Genomic DNA, 22521 nt, shown 5'->3' on the forward strand with positions numbered 1-22521 from the left:
CAAGTTCACATGGAAAGAACTAAACATTAAGCTACCCTTTGAGGGCCTCCTTCTTCCTCTACAGATATTAGCATCAGCCATGTAGTTGTGTCCTGTTGAGTCCACTGAAATTCAGTAACAAGCCTAACCACATCCCTTGGGTCTGAATAGTAGCCTCCAGTTCTGCACAGCTGTGACTAGCCTGTTATTGGCCCGTGGCTTACTGGGGTTCCTCAGGTCACGGAGTCATGGAATCTTATTTTTCTGTGCTGTTGACTATTCCAACTCTTCTGGAGTTACTGGCTCTTCTTCAAGTTTTCCTCCATCTGAAACAATCAGCTACACCTGGTGGGCTAAAGGTGTAGCTCAATAGTAGAACCCCTCCCTGTCTGTCAAGTATGAGATCATGTGCCAGGTCCTGGTTTAAAAAAATGGAAATTTAAAATTATAACACTCCTAAAGACCCCTGATATTCATGCTTATCCCATTTTCACCATCAGTTCCAAGACCGGAGCTGGTACTGGCATAAAAGATCTGTGTTCCTGTGGATATTCTTGTTCTATAGAGGAAATAGAGGAAGCAAGGTCTGGAAACGCATGGCTACATGGGGACCCAGGGTGCTGCCTTCAGCACCCCACAGCTTGACCCAGGTTGCCTCCTACCAAGTGGAGAATGTCTCCCCAGGACACAAGTGCCACTGGCTTTTAACTATAATATCAGGATAATTAAGCTTTTCTGTGAGCACAGTTTGCTGCTGATGCAGCTGCCTGGAGCCCTGGCATTTATTGAGCGCAAAGTAATAATTTATTGTCCTTTGTACGCTCAAAAGCCGTCTTCATTATCGGCCCAGGATGGAGCTGCCACAAGGGCAGGCGGGCCTCACCAGCTGCCTCACTGATGTGCATCTTTCCAGGTCACCCTTGTAGCTGTCAGGTACCAAGGTGGGGTGGAGAGAGAGGTGGGGAGGGGGTGTTCTCTTTAATGGAGAATCCGATTAGAACGTAACACCTTGGTAAGCTACTAACCCGGGAGAGGGTGGCAAGCTTGGCTGGGCGTGGGCAGCTCGGGAAGGCGGGGGCTGTATGCCACATTAGCAGGGCAGTCCTTTCCCCAGGGCTCGAAAGCCTGTTTCTCTTGCCTCTGGGTCTTCTGCGCCTTTGCTTGAGACTTTACGGTAAGCCGCTCCTCCTGCGCCCCCGCCCCCAGCCCCGCGCGGCGATCCCGGGCGCCGACGCCAGGCGCTGGCCGTGGTGCTGATTCTGTCAGGCGCTGGCGGCGGCGGCGGCGGCCCCGCTGCTCTCCCCGGGACCGGCTCTGCCCCCCCGCGCCCACGCCTCTCCCAGTCCCCAGTTCCCCTACCGCGGCCCCGACCCGGGGCGCGGCCGCAAGCAGCACCATGCGCCCAGCAGCCCTGCTGCTCCTGCCCTCGCTGCTGGCGCTCCTGGCTCACGGTAAGGGACCCGGGCGTCCGGCCACAGGACGGGGGCGGGCGCGGACTCCCAGGGGTAGGAAAGCAAGACCATCCCGGCGCCTTGCTCCGTGCGTCCTGTTGTTCCTCCCAAGCACCGCGTCCCGCCGGCTGCGCTGTCCCCGGCGCCGACCCAGCCGGGCGGGGCGCGGGCTCCACGGGCGGGAAGCCGCCGCGGCTCCCGCCATTCGCGCCCGGCCGAGACCTCGCCTTTAATCATCTCCCCGGATCTAATGGGATTTCTCTGCTGCAATTCATCACGCCACCCCCTCCCCGCACACACGCGCTCTCCCGCGCGCTCCCTCGCTCCACTCCAGGCGTCTAGGGGGCGTTGCGGGGGGGCGGCAGGTCGCGGGTGCAGAGTCCGGACAGCCCAGCTAGCAGCCGGCCGTTCTGCCTCCCCTGCTGGTCTCCAAACTTCGCTCGACTTTGCCGCTTATTCTGGGTCTCTCATATCCTCGCTTCAGAGGAACTGTGTCGGGTGGTGGCGGGACCAGGGACTGGGACATCTCTCACCTACCTCTGCCTTTACGCTGTCGAGTCAGGATTGGAACCTAGAGCACAATTCTGGGGAAATATATTCGGGGACCCTGAGAGCCCACTGCCCAGCCCCTCGCTCTTCTCTGGGCTGCAGCAACTGAGGTCCTGGGACTGGCTGCCCTCCCTGAAATTCTTTTCTTGCACACAGACACACGCATGCACACACGCACATGCACGGAGCGCTGCTTCTCTTAGGCTCTGCCTTCCTGCCGGGTTCTATCAACCTCGGAGCAAGCTGCAGACTAGTTAGCAGAACTCACCGTTTGCCCCAGCCCCGGACCCCGAGTCAAGTCCCAACTTCATTGATCTCGGTCAAGAAACGCTTGGCCTCGGAGTTAGCAGCAAGGGAGTTTGGAGGAAAGGTGAATGGGAAGCAGGAAGGGTCTGAAGCAAGTGGTCTCGGGAGTCTTCAAATGCTCAGGTCATTCTCCGCTTTTACTAATCGCCTGCTGGGGTCCGCGAAACTGCACTTTGACTTGGGACTCAAAGTCCCTCGCCATATGGTTATGTTTCCTAGCGTCTGCTGTCAAGGAGGGAGGGAGGGAGGATGGTAACCTTCGGGCTCCATCCTCCAAGGCCGGAGAGTTTGGAGGTCAGAACGGCCAGACCAGGGCTGCTTGGGGCTGGGCTAGGACCAAGCTGCTCTTCTCCCGTCCTGGTGGATGGCAAGGGAGCACATCTTTGAATCTCTAGCTCTACCCAGAAGTAGACCACATCTTTGCCCAGCCCACCTGGCTGCCCACACTGGCTACTCCTAAGACTAGGAAAACTTGGAATTATATGTTCACCTTGCTGGGAGGAAAAAGAATCTCACAAGCCCACTCCAGGGATAAGAAGAGGTGAAGAGAAACCCATCTTCTGGGCCAGAAATCTAAGGATATCTCTCTGCATTCAGGACCTGAGTGGGGTATGGCCACATCCTAGCTCCTTCCCTGGAGCAGAGTCTGTGTCTGTTCCCTGGCAATGGAAGTTCTTATCTGAGTGTGTGATCTAGATTCCTCAGGTCTCAGGATGTCTGCAGTTCAGGAGCTCTGAGTGTTGGGTGACAATTCATCAGTTAAGCTACTAGTATGGAGGTGTCTGCCAGCCAGCTCCTTGCAGGTTGGAGAGAGACCATAGGTCTCCAGGAAGAAAGCTGGTATGGCCGAGAGTCCAGCCCAGATTGGAGGTGTCAAGGTTCATGTTGGGAAGAATTTACCCGCTCTAGCCAGAAGACTGTGTCCCCAGCCAGTGTCCTGTGGTTCGTTAGATTCTCCCGTGCGGTGGGGTTGGTTGCCTTACTATGTGTTTTATAGGTAGAAAGAGAGGATTTGGAAGCAGTGGCTAGCCTGGCATGTGCGAGAGCCTGGACCCAGAGCTGGGTGACCAGGAGGCCCCCACCTATTTAACATAGATGGGAGGCTCATCATTAGGGTTCTGAGCCCTCTCATTTTGGAGGTAGTTCACTTGGCTATCTGGGATTCCTGAAGAGTTTATTAAAGGAGAGATCTGCAGAGTAAAGGTCTTTGGCTGCAAGTCTTTCAGCCAGAGGATGCATCGCTGCAGCCTGGCAGCCCGGGAGACCTCAGAGCTCTGCTTACAAGAGAGACTCAAGCCACAGGACACAGTCAGCCACAGTCAAAACCTTCAACCTTCAGTGGTCCAGGGAAGGAAGAAGCTCTGAAAACCAAAGAGATAGATGGATAGTGTTCCATCCCACAGGCTCAAGCCCCTAGTTCTTCTGCAGCCACTTAGATGTAATCTGTTCCAGGTATGACAGACATCACATACTATGGGGCATCCTCCCAACCCATGGGAAGTGCCAGGGAAGTCTTGCCACAGTGGGGGAGAAGACAGTTCGACAGGAGCTGTGTCTGCCTAGGCCTGTTGTGTCAGTTTAATGATTTTTAATGAGCAATTACCTTTAGTCATTCTCTTAATTTCTGAATATCAATAAAGTTAATTAAACTCTGCATGTGTGAATGTGGCCTGGGGAGATTGTGAAGGTAAAAGCATCCAACACTGGGATGGGATTAGGTCGCCAGGTATAGAAGCTGCCTCCATAGTTATGTGACCTTGGACCCAGGGCTCCATCTCTCTAAGCTCTCTGGAGAGTGTGGTAGAAAGGAAGATGGGGGCAGGGCAGAAACAGCGAGCCTCAGTTGCTTATTCTGCCAGGAACTGTGGGAGGGAGGAAAAGAAAAAAAGAAGAATTTGGCTTCCAGGATTCCCGCTGCTGCAAGGGTTAACCTAGTACTGACTTAACCTAAAATGCAAATTGCTGCTGTGGGGTGGAGCTCTGGTTGGTGCTGGCTTCGGATGGCTTATCGCTGGAGTCTGGGGGCTGCTAACCACGCTTTACCACACCCTGCTTTCTAGCCTGGTTCTTCAGGATCAGGGCTCTTGCTGGGGATAAGGGCTCGTGAGAGATAGCTTGGATTTCACTCAGAGCCCTAGAGGTGGACCTGGCAGACAGGGAACCCCTGCTGGGTTTCTGAGAAGACTGCCCAAGAAGAGTTGGCTTTTGGCCCCTCACGGGCCTAAGCGAATCAAGCTTGGCAGGTCCTGGCGACCATCCCAGCCTCAGCAGGGTGGCAGCTTAAAATGCCATGGGGATGCCGTGGGGCACTAATGGGGAGCAAGAAGACAATGGGATTGGGCTTAATTAGAAGCTGAGCTTCCATCCTCCCCACCCCCCTTCCCCACGGCTGCCCCCGAACAGAGGGACTTGTCAGAAAGGCCGCCTCCTTATCCTCTCTCTCATCCAGTCCCAGGCTCTCCAGCCTCCTCCAGCCCTTCTTGTCTCCACCCCTCCTAGCTCAAGCCAAGCCCATCTACCAGATGACTCTCAGCTCAGGAATCCTGTACCCCTACTTGGGCAGAGCTCTCAGGGTTCATTACCCTACCCTCCAACCTCGGTCAGACAGAAAACAATAGACAATAGGGGTAACTTCAGTAAAGGGGTCTCTCAGCCCAGATGGGGAAGAGCCCAGCTTACCATGTCCTTGGCTCACAATAGACCTCACTCTCGGGAGCCATCATGGTAAGGGTGCATGGAATTCACCGTCGCCCAGCCTGGCTTTTCACCTGTGAGGGGCTAAGCTCTATAAATAAGAGTCACTCAGAAGAGGAAAGGCTGCCAGCCCCAGTCCACAGCCAAGAGGTAGAAAGCAGGTGTTAGGGGTCTCCAAGGCCAGTTCCGACAGGAAGCAACATCATTCCAGAAAGATGACTAATCCAGCCAGGTCAAAGGAGTCTCGTCTCGCATCAGTTTTTCAGACAAGCCCAGTTCTCAGCACTTTTTGGACTCCTGATGTTCCTTCTACCTGTTTTTTGTTTTTGTTTTTGTTTTCTTTTTTTTTCTTCTTCCCCTCGGCCAGCCTGGCTAGTCTACCTCATGCCTTTGAGTCTGGTTTGACTGGCACTTCAGTAATTGGCAGGAGGCATCTGCTCTATGGTCTGTCCTCCAGCCTGGGTCAGAGGACTTGTCCACGCTCCCATTGTCTGCTCGGTGTCCCATCTGGTCCTCAGACTGTTGTTGGATCAGGGGCCTTTGCCTGGTTGTTTGAAGCTCCTTCTAGCACCAACAACTCAGGAAAGAGAACAGTAAGCCTACCTTGCTCACACCGTGTATCCTGGGCAACTCCAGGAAGCCTCTTTAGGAGGTCAGCTGCCGGTTAGAACGGAATGATCGGCCCGAGCAGCTGGGACTGCGTCTAGAAGCTGAGTTTGCGTAGCAAGTACACTATTTTTACATAGATTGTATGTTGGGATTTTTTTTTCCCCTTTCCTAACAGTTGGCCAATTATTCTGCCTGTAAATTACAGCCTTTACTTAGATTTTTTTTTTCTCTCTTCTACAAATTAAGCTGTCATGCCATCAGCCTTAGGTGGTTTGGGGGCGGGGCCAATGGCCGATCTTAATTCGGTAAAGCTTTTCCTCAGTCATCCCTTAGTGCCACCACGACTTGTGTCCCCAGCAGCTCGGGGCCTACCTAGCACGTGGCACACATCAAATGCATGTTAAGAAAGCTGTAAGAATTGCACGGGTAGAAATCAGCACAGGAGAGCACGGGGCCCAGCCTCTCAAATCCCCTCCCACAGTTCGTATCTGGCTGAGAGGGAAGCCTGGTGTCAACTTGAGGACTGAGACTCCAGGGTGCACTCAACCATTCAAGCTTCAGAAACCCAGGACACAGCCTGGAGAGACTGACATGGAGCTCTGAGATCAGATATGCCCTTGAATGGAGTAGCAGAGGCCTAAGAGAAATCTAGATGGGAATGCAGCAGATTCATGAACCCTTCTCGCTCCTACAGAAAGCGAGTGTTGGGGTACAGCCATCCCACCATTCAGTCCACCATTTATTTTCTCATTGCACAAACATGCTTTGAGACGTGCGGACAAGCCCAGAGAACACCCTTAGCCACAAGGGCCAAGGCTTCACTGACCAAGCCTTTTCTATTTAATGCTTACAGTAAGAGGTTTCTACTCCCACTTTACAGATGGAAAAAAACAAGTTTAGGAGAGATCAAGTCACTTACCCTGGGCTGTCTAGCTAGTGAACAGAAATGGTACCCCAAAGGCCTGCCCGTTTTGCAAAGCCTTGCATCGGCCAGCGCTGTGTCTCCTCCAGCCTAGGAAGAGAGGGAGTCTAGGTAAATAGAAACCCAGAATACCACTATTCAAATAATATAAGCAGCAGCAATAACAGCAAATGTTTATGAGGACCAAATACATGCCAGGCTCCCTAAGTGCTTTGAATACATTCCCTCATTGCCCCTCGTATCATTTCCATGAAGTACAAGCTATTACCTGCCTTTCATAGACCAAGTTCAAGCTCATATTGTCTGACAGACTCAAGATGTAGATACTCCATAACTTTCTTCTATCACATTTCTGGCCTTGACAGTTGCTTCCCAGTGATGCCTATTCTCAGTCTTTACTGTGTGGCACGTTACAGAGACATTTTATCATACTCTATCCTTAATGGCAAAGGGCTGAAACACCTCAGTGCAAAGATCAGTCGCTTTAGGTGACTTCTGCCCTTGGTGGATCTTGGATAAATGAGAGAATCGGTCCCACCCCTTCAGCCTCCATTGAGGCCCAGTCCCCAGATGGAAGCCCTAAGCCTTCCCCAGCTCCCGTCCAACTACCTACCTGCGGTCCCCCAGCCGCCAGCCCTTGGAAGAGCAGAAGGATCGATGCTGCAGCTGCAGGCAGAGTGTTGTTGGCCATTGATTGTTGAGATTTCTCAGAGGGCTCGGGGAGCAAACAAACCTGCCAGGTCTCCAACAACAATCCCAGGCTCTGGCTGCAGAGCCCGCAGCCTTGCTGGCAGGGTGTCTGGCAGGGAGAGAAGGGGTGAGGTGGGAGGTCCTGGCTGAGCCCAGCAGGAACAAGGGGCTCTGCCAGGAGATGAGCAGAGACTAAGTAAGCCAGGGAGGAGAGGAGGGAGATGTGAGGATGCTTGATGCCTGGACCCCGTCGTGCTGTAGCTGGTCCTGCCTTCACAGAATGCCAGTCTGTTCTTCTGTCTGTTTCCATTTTCCTGCCTTCCCTTTCCTGATTACACAGCAAATACGACCCATGAAGGACTCAGCCGTTAACTCACTCACTCATCCTCCGTTCAACAATCCCTCTATTCAGCACCTATCAAAAAACCAGACTATAACACAAGCCCTGACCTTAAGAAACTTAGAGACAAGCTGTATCCTTAAGAACTAAGATCATTTCTAGCAACCTTACCTAGACTAGAGACTTCTGGTTATTGTTGTTTTTGGTTTGTTTTGTTGTTTTTTGTCGTTGGTTTGTTTTTGTTTTGTTTGGGTATTTTTTTTTCCTCCTCTAGTAGTAATTAAATGGGCTAGATACAACAAATGACACCTACAGGATCCATCTACCCTGGACTTCAGGGACAGATGACTCCTGATCAGGATACTGAAATACTTTTGTACCTCAGTTTCTCACCTGTAGCAGGAAACCACTGTCTCATTCTGTGAAGGCTCAGAAAGTCTCTGAGGTCCCTAGGCCAGGCAATGATGAAACTTTCTCATCCCTACTGGGTCTGGGTATCCCTGCAACTTTCCACACCCAAATATGGTACAGGGTTCCTCCTGCTTGTCACCAAACCAAATACATTGTATAATCCAAGTTGAGGGTATCTACCCACAAAGTGCCTCCCCAAGGACTTAACCAGAATTGCCCTACCCTGGTAGTAACCTCATGATGTCCCTCAGAGGCCCCTTCATCCTTTTACCCCCTCCCCAAAGGCTCCTCCCCACTCCCATCAGGCAGAATTCAGGGATGCTCAGTAGGAAAGCCCTAAACGATTGAGCATCCCTACATCTTATCTACAGGCTGTTTCCCTCCTGCTCTCTCCATCCTCAGCCCAGATTCATCCACACTGCTCCCCTCTCAGCCTCTTCCTGCCCGCTCCTCCCTCCCAGCTCTGCAGCCAGCGATCACCAGCTTCTTTGTCCCCCCAAGCAGCCACCTGCTGAGTGTCTGGCCAGGGTCCCACAAGCCAGCAGGTGCCTAGGGAGTCTCTGGAGCCTAGGGAGAAGGGAAATAAGCAGTGCGGGGAGACACACTGCATATCAGGAAAAATTCCAACAGCACAGAACTAATCAGAAAGCCAGGAAACACCTCCCCCAACCCCCAGTTTAAACCCTGTGCTGGCTCTTGATGTCTATGTGACCTTGGATGAATCATGTCACCTCCCTGTGCCAGTGGGAGTAAATGGCACCAGATTCTATCCCACCTCTTTTGTAGACAACATAGAAAGAAAATCGAAGGAAATCAGTGAGGGTAAAGACTAGGAAAAGGCTAGAATTTCTATTTGAGGAGAGGGTCCTCCAATAGCTGGAGAGATGCAGGGCACCAAGAGGGGCCACTTTGTCAGGCAGTTACTGGAGGGCCTGGACCTGGTGAACTAAGAAGCCAGGCCAGGGCTGAGCTCTCAAGTTAGGGGTGAGCATCAGCTCAGGGTCTGCAACAGGAGACCAAGCGGCAGAGAGACAGTTTGAGCCCATGAACTTTTAAGGGTCTTCACCTGGCATGCTGCACATAGTTGTGCAAATTATTTATATCCAGACAAGAGATGCTGGTGATTTGAAACATCTGGTCCAACAGCTGGCAGACTCCCTCCCATCAGGACACCCTATTTTGTGGATGGCTAGAGAGACTGGAGGAAAGTCACAATTTGGGGATCAAAGTACCCCGGATATTTCCAGCCACAAGTGTGAAGGGGCTCTCCAGTAAGGCTTGAAAGGTAAAGTGCAGGCACTTTTATTTACATGAGTGCTTTCTCTTTCCTCCTGCATGGCCCACTCAGAACCTGTCCTGTAGCAGAGCCCTATTCTACACTGCTTAGTCTAGTCTTCTATCTCTCCATCCCTCTATGTCTGACCCTCAGGTCTGGGTAGTGCTCAGGAGGCCTCTGACTGCTGGCTGGTGTCTGAAGTCTTAGCCCTGCTGGATCTCATACTGACTCTGGCACTCCCTTGGCCTTTCCTGTCCTGGGCTTCAAGCAACAGAAACGGGGGGGGGGGGGAAGAAAGTTTAGCTCTCTCAATTCTAGGTGTCCCTCCATCCAGCGCAGCAGAGACCTTGGAGGTCAAAGCAAAGATGAGATTAGGAGGTGGGTGTGAGGGGTGGGGGTTGAGTCTGCATAGCAACTTTTAAGATTCTGGGGAGAACGCAGCCTAGACATGCAGGTAGCTTTGGCTGTGCGTGCCTGCCTGGCTTGTCCACCCATCCCTGGGTGTCAGGGCCCTCTGTGCATTCTGGGGCAGTGGCCGATGGAATAAATACATCAGGCCTCAGCTCGGGCTGCTGTCCCCACTCCCAACAGCCCACTCCATTCTCTTTCTCCCCAATCTTGGGCTCCACTGACCCCTCAAGGAAGATCGGAGATGCTGCTATTTTTAGCAACTCCGTGCTTCTCCTCTCTCCTGCTGAAGATTTCTGTGGAAGTGGAGGAACAGGGCAAGCCTGGAGAGTCTCACAGTCTGAGATGTTCAGAAGTTGAGATCCCTTCCTTCAGTTTCACAAAAACATAGTGACAAAGATAGCCTGGGCTAGTGTGTAGGTGGCATGAGGCAAGTAAAGTTCCCTACCTGCTGAAGGAAGGGCCCGGGGCTACTTCTGCTCTCTCACCTCACCAAGTCCCCAAAGGCAGAGCTTAACATTCCAGGGACTCTTCCTTTGGTCATTTGGAAGTAAGGTAGAGCTGCTGACATCCCCTGCAGGAGCTGGGAGAGCTGAAGGGATGCTGAAGGGTCAAGAGGCCGAGAGAAGGGAGGCATGCTGGTGCAGCTATCTATCCAAGGGCCTTTAATATCATCCTTGCACTTCCTAGAGGGGGTTCAGGCCCACGCTGACGCTCAAGGCTACCCAAAGGCCACTATCAAGTCATTATCTCCAGACCCAGAAGGAAGAAGCACTCACCCCCATCGCTACTTCCATTTGCCCTGGAAACTAGTATCAACTGGGAGAGCACAGAGCAAAGTGGTTTCAGGAACTGGACCAATGGACCAAAAAGAAAGGCAGCCCTGGCCCCCTCAGAGAGAAGCCTACTTCTGGGTACAGCCTGTCTTTGCTCTCAGGGGCCTTTTGTCCCTGCATCTGTCCTCTGCCTTTACCTCAGAACCCTATGTCTGCCTCTCAGGTACACTGTCTCCCAGGGGTCAGCTCCCTAACCAAGCTTTCTCACCTGTAGGATTGAAGTCATCAGATAGTGCAAGCAAAGGGTGACCCAGAACCGGGACAGCCAGTGACAGCAGGTGCTCAGGAGAGCTCTCAGGGTCCTCCAACCCCACCTGAGCCCCCCCCCCCACATGCATGCACACACCTTTGCACACACACAAGCATGCATGCTCATAACATGTACACACAGAAAACATGCATATGCATACATATATAGTCTCATGCCCAATGTTCAGCAAATGCGGACCAAGAGTTAGATTTAAGGAAATGGGTTTTGGAGCATACAGGTGATAAATAATAGAGTATAATCTCCCACTGTGCCCACCAGGAGGCTCTTTCAACTCCTAGAGTTGAGCGCCAATAATAGAGAAGTTGTAACTGCCCCCTCCCAACCAAAAGATTTATTAAGGACTTGTTAAGAAACCAAGAACCAAGTGCTAAGAACAAACAAACAGGCCCGGAGAGGGTAGGTCAAGCTCAAAGCTACACCCCATCAGTGTGATAGAGGCAGAGCTACCCTGGAGCCAGGGCTCTGATAAGGCCTCCACAGCTAAGAGCCGAGACTCTAGTGACCTCCAGAGAAAGAAGTACCTAGAGCCCAACTCTAGAGCGTTGAGAACCAAGGTACCCTGGGGTTCTGAGCACAGGCCTTCTTCCTCAGCCGCAGTTCCTGAATAGGCATTTCCCAGATGCAGCAGACAGAGGCATCAGAGAGCAAAGGTGACCGGGGTAGGGACTTTGATCCTTATGCAGGAGGTAAGTCCCTTCATTAGGACCAAGGACTCTTGGACATCGGAGCCAAGTTCCCAGAGGTGAACAAAGGAGCTGGGAATGACCTCAGAGGCTGCTGGGGTAGGGGCTGGGGCAGCAGCCCAGAAATGCTGGGCTGGGACCTAGGGAGGTAGCTGCTCTCCAGCCCTGCTACCTTGTGGCTCTGCTTCCTGTGCTTGTGGCTATAAGGGGTGATCGATGGCTAATAGCTAGAGTCGGGGAGTGGGCAGAAAATAGAGGCAATGGCTGTTTCTCTCTTGGTCATCCCGTTACCAAGCTCTGCCTCTGGACTGGCTGAGGTGGCCCAGCTCTTGGCTCCAGGGAGAACAAAGTTTTCTGGCTCTGCAGACTTCCTGTCTCAGCTGACATTTCCAAGGTTTGCCATTCAGAGAAATACGGTCTTTGCTGCTGATGTTTGGTAATGACTGGGCTGGCTCAGGAGGGCTGTTGACTTGCTCACCCAGCTCAGGGCCATGCCTTTCTGCCCCTCTGCTCTTACCTCTGCCTTGGGACCCTCAGATAGCTAGCTCCTCTGTCTCCTGCCTAACATCCTAGGCAGAAAAGGGGGCTTGGAGTAGCAGATGGATGGAGGAGCTGATGAACAGAACCCCCCCCCCCGAGTGAGTAAAGGAACCCCAGTCTGTCCCTACCTAATCCCTGCCTTGTTAGCTGCAGCCCAGTCAAGGTGAAGGGTAGATTAGACTGGCAAGGGTAAGAAGGGGGCTCCTCCCACTGCTTCTGTCCTGTTGGGGTTAGGGGTGGGGGAGCCAATTCAGCAGCCCCAGGAATCACTAGTGGGCAGGCAGGGCTCTGGCCTCCAGGTCCCCAGGGCCAGTCGGCAGACAGGAGGGGGAAACCCAAGGCCGCAGGGGAAGGTGTAGAACGCAGCAGGTGACGCTGTAGCAGAGGCCTCATTAATCACCTCTCCAGCCCCCAGCTCTGCAGTGGCGAGACCATATTAGATTTTAAATTGGAAAGCCTGAGAATGTGGCAGTGAGCAGGGAGCTCCTTCCACCCTAGGCCCCTGATCACAGCCTCACAGGAGGGAAGGGACAGTGGAGTGAAAAGGCCTAGCCTGGCTGCGGCCCAGAGCAGTGTTCCCTCCTCAGCGCCTGGGGGGCGGGCTGTAAGACAAACAGCTCTGGGAAAGATCAGACTAGGGTCCAAGGAGAGGACAGTTAAAATAAGGGGCCACAGCAGCCTTTGTGGGAACAGTATCCCCTTCGGCCGTGTCCTAGGGGCTCAAGGTTCTAAGGTGTATTATTCATAAACAAGGACAGATAGAAGTGACTAGTGGCCTGTGTGTGTATTTGTACTTACACACATATACATACATACATACATACATACACACACATAACATACCACACACACACTCCACACACATACATACATACATACACACACACACACACACACACACACACACACACACACACAGCACCAATGCTACCAGATGGGCATATGTCTATTCCTCATGCACATGTACCAGCAACAAAGCAGCCACCGGGGCAGTAGCAGTGTTGATCCCTGATGGCCATTTTCCCTTCGGAAGAAGTAGGACGGTCCATCCGAATTACCCCTCAGCCGCAAAGTCTTCACATGGAAAATGTAAAATACCAATTTCAAGCACAAAGAGCAGCCGGCAGTTCTGATGGGGAGCTGGCTCTTGTGGCAGTCTGTGACTGGCACAGGGATGCTTGGTGACGATGAGTGCCCCGCCCTAGCCCTGCAGCTGAGCAGCTGCTGCTCCAGGACTGCCCCAAGCTGCTCTGCCCTCTGCTGCTGACTGGTCAGTGGGGAAGGAATCAAAAGCAGACTGGGAGCCGGGCGTGGTGGCACACGCCTTTAATCCCAGCACTTGGGAGGCAGAGGCAGGCAGATTTCTGAGTTCGAGGCCAGCCTGGTCTACAAAGTGAGTTCCAGGACAGCCAGGGCTATACAGAGAAACCCTGTCTCGAAAAAACAAAAAAAAAAAAAAAANAAAAAAAANNAANAAACAAACAAACAAAAAAAGCAGACTGGGTGTTCCCACGAGACACATACCTGCCTGGGCCCAGCTTGGTTGGACCACAGAAGGCCAGATGTTCCTCCCATAAAGTCAGAATCCTCTTAAAGGGCCTCTGCTCCAGCCATCACAATTGCCCACGGAGCACCTAGCAACCTGGGGCCTGAGAGATGGCTCAGTGTTCAAGTGCACTGGCTGCTCTTACAGAGGACTCAAGTTCAGTTCCCAGCACCCACATGGTGGCTCACAACCATCTGTCACTCTAGTCATAGGGAATCTGATGCCCTCCTCCTGACAATGGGAACACTAGGCAGGCAGACGGTACACATACATGGTGTGGTGGCACATGCCTTTAATCCCAGCACTCGGGAGGCAGAGGCAGGCGAATTTCTGAGTTCGAGGCCAGCCTGGTCTACAAAGTGAGTTCCAGGACAACCAGAGATACACCACAGAGAAACCCTATCTCGGAAAAAAAAAAAAAAAAAAAAAAATCAAAAAAAAAAAAAAAAAAAAAAAAAGGAGTCTTTAGGTTCTTTATCATCTTACCTTAGTTCTTTGGCCTCTCCAATACTCTCTCAGGACCCTCACCTTAGTTTCCCCCTCCTAAGAGGTAGTGAATATTGTTGGGGAGGGAGGCCAGGCTACCCACCTTACATTTTTTTCATTGTACATCGTAGTCACTAACATGAAATTAAGTTAGAATATACTACTTCATCCTTACTAGCTCCATTTAGAATGCTCCACGGCCTCACGTGACTATGGCTACCTTGTTTTCAACCATTTGCAATGCTAGTGCTCAAAGCCAGACCCCGTGCATGCGAGGCAAGCATTTTACTTCTAAGCTACAGGCCCTCTCCCTGACTGAACACAGACATAAAACATATCTATTGGGGCTGGAGAGATGGTTCAGCACTTGCTGCTCTTACAGAGGACTCCAGATAGGTTTCTATTACCTGCATGGCAGCTAACAATTGCCTATTATTCCCGGTCTCAGGGGATCTGATGCCCTCTTCTGGCCTCTATGAGCCTTACAGTCACGGGGGTGCACATATGTATACACAGACAGATATATAAATTTAAATTTAAATACATATTTTAAAAATCTTTAAAACATCTTCATTATTGAAAAAATAAAATATTGCAAAAAAGTACTGCTTGAGGCCGGACAACCAAAGCCAAACTGATAACCCTGAGAACTGGGTTTCCCTGCGCCTGTTTCATCAACTGTCCAGTGGGGTACTGAAGTTCCTGTCTGATAGAATTCTGTGAGCTGACACTGGTAAAATACTTGCGATGTCACTGAGCATGTTGTAAAGGCTAGATAAACAGTACCCCGGGATCTTTCCACACACTGAACCCCTCATGGCTCACTGTGTCCTGGTGTGTGAGAGCAGACAGTACCCACATACCCGTCTCCGTTTTATTGATAGGATGTGCAGACTTGGTTTGGGGAAGTACCTTGAACATCAACACCAGACCTCCTTATGCATAAGGGGACAAGACCACGATGGGATGGCCTGACTCCTGGTCTGTGCCTCAACTTCCCTCGCTGCTCCCTCCACCTGGCAGTAAGACTCCAACCTGGAGATATCAAAGGATGTTTGTAGGAACTCCTGGTCACTTGGGAGGCAATGAGTGCTCTATCCCTAGAGGTATAGCCATGGATAGTAGACACCAGAGGGCTCCCTCTTTGGAGCAAGTGGGACAGGTGTCTTCCTAGTGCCAACACTCTAAACCCGGCCCTACCCCTGGTTTACTGTGGAGACCCGAACTGTTTCCTCCTGGGCAAATGAAGGAGGTGTGAGGCGCTCACAGAGGGGACAAAAACTGGAGGGCTGGTGGCAGCCACTCTGGCTGGGAGATGGTGTCCTTGCTCAGTGATGTGTTGTTGTTGGTGGTGGTTTGGTTTGGTTTGGTTAGGTTTTTCAAGACAAGGCTTCTTTGAGTGGCCCTGGCTGTCCTAGAACTGGCTCTGTATACCAGCCTGGCCTCTAACTCACATAGATCCTCCTGCTTCTGTTTCCCAAGTGCTGGGATCAAAGCATGTCTGGCTCCTGCTCGTACTCAAAGTCTGGACTTTATTGGACCAACAGAGGCTGAGCAGGAAAGAGGATGGTGACAAAGTGTGATGGGAAGGTTAGTCACAGGGATGAGGGACCTGGTAGCTTCTGCAGATACTCCCCATCACTTGCAGAGAGCAACTGCCCAGCTTTTCCCTGCTGGATCCACCCCTGCCCACCTATGCCACCTGAGAGCCAGGCTTTGGGGAGCAAAGTGAATCCTGATTGTGTAGACAAGCCACCTGTGCTTAGGAACTGTGCCCTGAGACTACCCTTCACCAAGCCTAACACCAGGAACCAACCTTTATGGACAGAGGTGTGTGGGGAGAGAGAAGCCTAAGGCTGTATCTTCCCCACAGTGTAAGCTATTCATCTGCCCAGGACCCATCAGGAAGTATCCCAGGAGGTCAGCAGACAGCCAGGCAGGAATGGCCATCGGGAGAGGAGACCAGAACTGGACCTGGAAGTATAAGAAGGTATTGACACAAATTGTAGATAGAGACAGCATAGCAGGAGGGTGATTTATATGAACAAATGGGGTATTAGGGAATTCCGGTACCTGTTCTGACAAGGAAAATCTCATTTTCTGTGCTCACCTCAAAATGCTGCCCCTCCAGGATGCCACCAAGCCTCCTCCCCCATCACCACAAGCTGCAGGGTTTCCCACACAGATGCCCTAGTATAACAGCATCCAGACTGGTGGGGAGATAGGAGGCCCAGTGAGAGCAGCCAACAGAGTTAAGCTGCAGGTTCTAATCCCAGGTCTCTGTGTGCTTATGAATGAATTACTTAACCACTCTGGGCACCGGGAGTGTCTGTCTCTTGGGATAATGACACAAACGTCCCTGGATTGATGGGGTGCTGAGAAGACAAGCAGGAACGCATGGATAGCAGCTGTTACCAAGCCCAGCTGTTGGCCCTACACCACAACAGGAAGTGTGTGTCCATTCTGGCTCTTGTATAGCTTTTAGATAACCTTGAAAACCACATCCCATCTCTGGGCCTCAGTTTCCTCATATATAGCACGAGGGTGATATTATCTTTCGGGTGATATTGTCTTTCCTGTCAGTGCAGGCACAGCACTGAACCTATTGGAAGGCTGGATACTATAGGGGGTAAGTCTGGAGTCAGAAGCTTCTAGAATTAGACTGTAGGCCCTACCGACTTCTAAGAGGCATAACTGGACCACTATGTGTGTGACAGGTACTGACTCAGGCCAGGGGTACCCACACTCTCTAATACATGGGGACCCCTTCGCTCCCTCAGACTCTGGGATAATAGGGGTCTGCAGAGCCAGGCCCTCACTAATCCCCTATTAAACTTGAAAGGGGCCAGGAAACCTCCAGAATAAACTCATTAATTTTTATGGGATAATAAATGGATCCCATTAAATTCTCATTCTTCCAATGCTGGGCCAGCTTAACCTTTAGAACCCAGAGAGTGGACTCCCTGCCCACCACATCCCCCAGGCTCTCCTGGGCCCCCTGTGTTGTCACGATCTCTCCTCCAGCCTGAGAACTGGCTCTACCCTATGGTGAGAGAGTCCATCTGAGCTTGTCTCAGAACCAGAGGGTCTCTCCCCATACTGGGCATAAGTGTCTTAGGCCTTCCGCCTCTGAGACATGAGTCCTGGACATGGCTGGGGCCTGCCTGTACTGGGCTTTGAAATGACAACCCCGCCTTTGTAGAAAATCCGTGTTGGGGCTGGCAGGTAGAAGCTGTGTCTGTCAGGAGAGTCCTCCTCCCAGAAGTCAGTGCCTTCCCTTCACAGCTAGGGAGACAGCTGGCATATTAGTGAAGCGGTTTTGGAATTAGAACTCAAGGCCTTGTGGTCCAGAATGATCTAAAGATGTGATGGTGCTGAGAGGAAGTGCTGAGGCCGCACTATTGTCTGGGACAACACACCTCCCCGCTTCATTGCCCACCAGCCTTCTGGTCCTAAGCCTCAGTTTACCTATCTGTAAGACCATAAGACTTAGCAGGAGGTGGAAAGGGCTCCACCCTGAACCAGACCTGCCAGGTTTGGGACCAACGGGCCTCATTTGTAGTACCCCTACCCCACTGGGGCGGGGCGGCTGCGGAAAACAGAACCGGGAACTACCAGGCTGGGACTCGGGGGTGGGACTTCTATTCCTAAGAGGGGCCAGGAGGCGGAGCGGGAGAGAATCCACTGGGGAGGCATCCTGAATGGCTCATTAGTGCCGATGAAAGCCTTTTTTCATTTCGTCTAAATACTTTAAACAGGGCTCCCTCCGATGTCTATTTGCATAGCTTAAGAGCTAATGCGGGGGGAGGGCCTATGCTGCAGTGCCCAGGGCTAGGGGTTGCAGGGAATCTCTTTTGCTGTAGGGGACTGAGGAAGTCTGAGGAGGATGTTTTCCAGACCCAGAAAGTTAGGCTCGCAGCCCCAGCCCCTTGGAGCGCTGCCGGGAGCGGCGGGAATTCTTCCCCGCGTCCAGGCACCAGGTGAACTAAGTGTGGATCATAGACGTGGATCTGGTTGTCCCCAGGGACCAACGAGGCTTAGAGGTGACTATCCTCTTTGTGGGTGAGGCAGAACCATGCTTTCTTTGTGGATGGCATGCCTCAGGGCCATACGTATGGTCATCCAACAGGGACTGTGGTTTTCAAGAGAGGAGAGACCTCACTTTTAGCTAAATCCTTTCTATCCCTGCTACCTCTCTCTCTGCCGCCAGGACGTTGGTATCTAGAGCAGTCAGAGAGCACTCTTCCTTTTTTATCCTTTTCACTCCTCTTCCTCCTCCCCCTCCCCCACCTCCTTTTGTTTTGCTTGTGGTTTGTTTTTGTTTTTGTTTTGTTTTGTTTTTTTGAGACAAGGTTTCCTTGTCCTGGCTGTCCTGGAAGTAGTTCTTTAGACCAGGCTGGCCTGGAACTCACTTCTGTCTCTCTAACTCTCTAATTTACCTTCTTCCTGACCTGAGTGATGGGATTAAAGGTGTGAGCCACCACCACCCAGTCTCCTTCCCTTCCCTTCCCTTCCCTTCCCTTCCCTTCCCTTCCCTTCCCTTCCCTTCCCTTCCCTTCCCTTCCCTTCTTCCCTTCCCTTCTCCTCCTCCTCCTCCTTCTCTTCCTCCTCCTCCTCCTCTTCTTCTTCTTCTCTCTCTCTCTCTCTCTCTCTCTCTCTCTCTCTCTCTCTCTCTCTCTCTCCCCCTCTCTTTCTTCCTCCCCCCCCTTTTTTTTCTTTCCTTCTTTAGACTGGTCTCACCACATATCCCTGACTGTCCTGGAGTCTGTAGACACAGGCTGGCCTGAAACTCACAAGAGATCTGCCTGCTTCTGCCTTACTCACGCTGGGATTAATGGTGTATAAAAATCTACCCCAGGCAGAGCCAACACTGGAACAGGTCTGTGTGCCTGAACTCTAGTACTTTTGAGTAAAGTTGGGTTCCAGGCCCAGTTGTGCTTTGGGAATGGAGTAAGGGCTCTCTTGGTTCCCACCAGGACACCTTCCCAAGGGCCAGGGTCACTTCCAACCTGCAGAGACCTTGAACGATCCATCCCTCCATGTTTGCTTGTGCCTTCTTCAGAGGCCTGCTGGGAGCTCCATTCCTCCCTGAGGGCCCGAGAGGTCCGGAAGGGCCTTCCCTGTTGCTCTTTGTTTCCAATCCTTCCCACGGCCATTTTGAAAGCTGTCAAGACCAGGGCCACCCTCCCAGCCTTCTCAGAGCTGACAAAATTCTGTATGAACTGAAAGTGGAACCAGCATCCGCTGACCTTTTCTTGGCAGTTAAGGATCTAGGGAGTCTAGTGGGCCACAAGCAGAGTCTGCGTCATCTCTTCAGTGATGTGGTTAAAGGAGCGAACGTAATCAGTAGTGAGCTAGCTAGTCACAGATTGACTCTCGGCTTCAGCATTGGGCAAGTCTTTCCCTTGCCTAGCTGTAGGTTTTACATAACACACGAGAAAGCCCTCTGTCACCAAGTTGCTGTGTCAATTAAATAATGCAAGCTTGCTGGGGTGCTGTCATGTGCCTGCAGCCCTGGCACTTGGTGGCAGAGGCGAGAGGATCCATGGGCTAATGGCCACCCATGACCATGTGGTAAGTACAAGTCCAGCAACATGAGACCCAGGTCTTGAAAAACAAACAAACAAATGAAAATGCAAAGCAAAACAACAACAAGAAAAACATCTAGCCCTTGGAAAGGTTAACACTGGAGGGCTGAAAGCTTAAGGCCATCTTGGGCTACATAGCAAGATTTAATAATAATAATAATAATAATAATAATAATAATAATAATAATAATAAGCCAGGCGTGGTGGTGCATGCCTTTAATCCCAGCACTTGGGAGGTAGAGGCAGGCAGATCTCTGAGTTCGAGGCCAGCCTGGTCTACAGAGTGAGTTCCAGGACAGCCAGGACTGTACAGAGAAACCCTGTCTCCAAAACAAAACAAAAAATGATAATAATAATAGAAGGTCTCAGAGGGAACTGGCTTGGCAGTCTGGTCCCTCAGCACCTCATTCGCTGGTCCTGTATCACCCTCTGCCCTTGAGTCAGTCCCTGGACATTAACCGTAGCCAGGCAAAGAGAAGACCCTGACCTCTTCACCACAGCCCTTGGGACCCCAGTGACATGCTACAGACCCTCAGGCCTCCAACAGCCAACTAGGGTTGGAGATGCCTCCTGCAGACGAGGCTTATCTCCTAGAGATTATCTTACCCTCGCTGACAGTGGGTGGCTCCCGCAGGGAACAAGTGGCAGCCGATTTGGGAATCAATTTGCTCGTTTGATATGCTATCTCGATCTCATTTAACCAAGTGCTCGGTCCCCCTAGATAACACAATCAACTCAATCGACAGTGACGGGAGGTGCCCATTAGCTCCACTCCACTGCCCAGCACCCACCTGACTGCTGGCAGGAGACTGGTGCCAGCTATGGTCACTTCCCGAGGCAGAGGCGCTCTCTCTCTCTCTCTCTCTCTCTCTCTCTCTCTCTCTCTCTCTCTCGTCCCACAGGTGCCCACCCTGAGAGCCACAGGACATACCTCTTGATAGGCACCCCTGGAAAATGGACTTGGAACAATAGAGTTCCAGGGGCTCCAGCCTATGTGTCATGATAAGAATAGTCACTGCTTACCTGGCAAAGACAGAATGACATCTGGAGGGGGTGCATGGAGGGAGAGAAAGTAGCCTTGTCCTGGCATGTCACAGGTGCTACCTCACCACCCCTCCTCCCCCTTGAGCACCATGTCACTGATTTAGATGAAAGACACCCAGGATTGTGGAACCATCTGCTCTGGGGGATATAAGCCTGGCTGGGTATCTAGTTTGGACACTGTGATATCAGTGCTTGGCACAAATGCCAGGGCACAGATGGGCTACTTTAGTGGGCATCTCAGGACGGAGCTATTGGTCCAGGTTTTCAAGGCTTTGAATTGCATGGGTCTCATGACCCAGAAGAATGGAGAGCCCTCCAACCTAAACCTGCCTTTCCCACCCCAATTTCCTCCCTCCTCCCATTTGTCTGACACATCAGAGCTGTGATGGTCTCCTGAGCAGAATGTAGCCCATCTGCCACCTCTTCGTGTCTGCCAATCCATGGGGTGGGGTGTGAGCCTGTGGAAAGACAGCCCCAGCAGCTGACGGGTAGTGGAACCGGCCTCCTTGCTGTCTCTGCTGTCTCACTCCAGGTAGGCCTTTTTTCTAGATCCTCGAAGCAGCCATTTTGAGAGCTGTATAGATGAGGAATACGCCCCCCCCCCCAAGCCTTCTCAGACAAGATTCTGCGTGAACTGGATATGGAGCCAGAATCTGCCGGTCTTTCCTTGGCAGTTAAGGATCTAGGGAGTCTAGTGGGCCACAAGCAGAGTGTGAGTCATCTCTTCAGTGACGTGGTTAAAGGAGTGAACATAATCAATAGCAGAGCAATCTATACTGCTGGCCAGAGACAGGAAGTAAGTTCCATTTTCTGTAGCCTGATTGGTTGGCAATGGCTGCCTGGATAACTGTTGAGAAGGATTCTCATGCGACTTTAGCAAGAAATTATCAAAATTGATCAGGGACATATGCTGTGAATGGGTGGGTGGCAGCCCATTCTACCCCTGTCTTAAGACCCTGTGTAACAGCCTAAGAAAGCTAAAGGAAGAAGGCGTGGTCATGTGTGGGTGCATGCCTACTATCCCAGCACTCAGGAGGTGGAAGATTGTGAGCTTCAGGCCAGTCTGAAGTCTGGGAAGTGAGGCTGTGTCTCAGAATAAAGAAAAGGGGAAGGTAACGAGACAGGCCAAATGGGAAAAGGAAATAAGACTGAAGCTCCACTTCACAGATAAGAAAACTAAGGTTTAAAGGACGTAGGCACTTTGACCTCAGAGAAATGGACCCGAATGGAGCTGAAGCCTTACCTGCTTCAGAACCTGGACCTCCCTGACTCTACAGCTCTAGAAAGATCGTAAAAGTCAGGTGACATATGCCCTTCAGCCCAGCCAGCACCTGAGAGGCAGAGGCAGGCAAATCTCTGTGAGTAAGGGGGCAGCCTGGTCTACATAGCGAAGTCCAGGATAGCCAGAGCTACATAGGGAATACCTGTTCCAGGAGATCAGGGAAGAAGAGGGGAAAAATCATTTTTGGAGAGGGTAGTGAACTGGGATTTCATGGGGACCGAGCAAAGAAGCCAAGCATGAGAAACTCTAAAAATAAAATTCCAAATATGTGATATGTTTCTTGAAACTAATGACCAGCAGTTTCACTGGGAACAGGACATGAATTTGAATGTTTTGTAATTTCAGCTAGAAAAGTCACTGTTGTGAGAGACATTACTCTTGTTAAAACCCTTGTCTCTCCCACTTACACAAGGTATTAGACGCCGAACAGGGCACTTCCTTCTTACTTTCTTTTTTTTTATCTTTTCTCTTGAGAAAGGGGTCTCTATGTAGCCCTGGCTATCCTACTCATTATGTAGATCAAAACCCTTTGCCTCCTAAACGCTGGATCCAAAGATGCCACTACACCTGGCTTTTCTTCTTTTCCTTTTCTTTTTTTTTTTCTTTCTTT

The 22521-nt window shown here is 51.5% G+C and overlaps 1 protein-coding gene across 4 annotated transcripts in view; it reads left to right on the plus strand.

The window, feature by feature from the left end:
- The first annotated feature begins 1223 nt into the window (after positions 1 to 1223).
- The window catches only part of Sez6 (seizure related 6 homolog), a 48084-nt gene continuing 26786 nt past the window's right edge, over positions 1224 to 22521 (plus strand). For 2 of the 4 annotated variants that reach the window (XM_029546249.1, XM_021212539.2), the window contains exon 1: positions 1230 to 1430. In XM_029546249.1, coding sequence (XP_029402109.1) covers positions 1376 to 1430 — 55 coding nt within the window. In that variant the 5' untranslated portion in view covers positions 1230 to 1375. Of the gene's footprint in view, positions 1431 to 21140; positions 21162 to 22521 lie in introns of those variants that run through there. The other 2 variants (XM_021212537.2, XM_029546251.1) reach the window with 2 other exon arrangements.

The sequence above is a fragment of the Mus pahari genome, chromosome 14 (assembly GCF_900095145.1).
Source record: "Mus pahari chromosome 14, PAHARI_EIJ_v1.1, whole genome shotgun sequence".
NCBI lineage: Eukaryota > Metazoa > Chordata > Mammalia > Rodentia > Muridae > Mus > Mus pahari.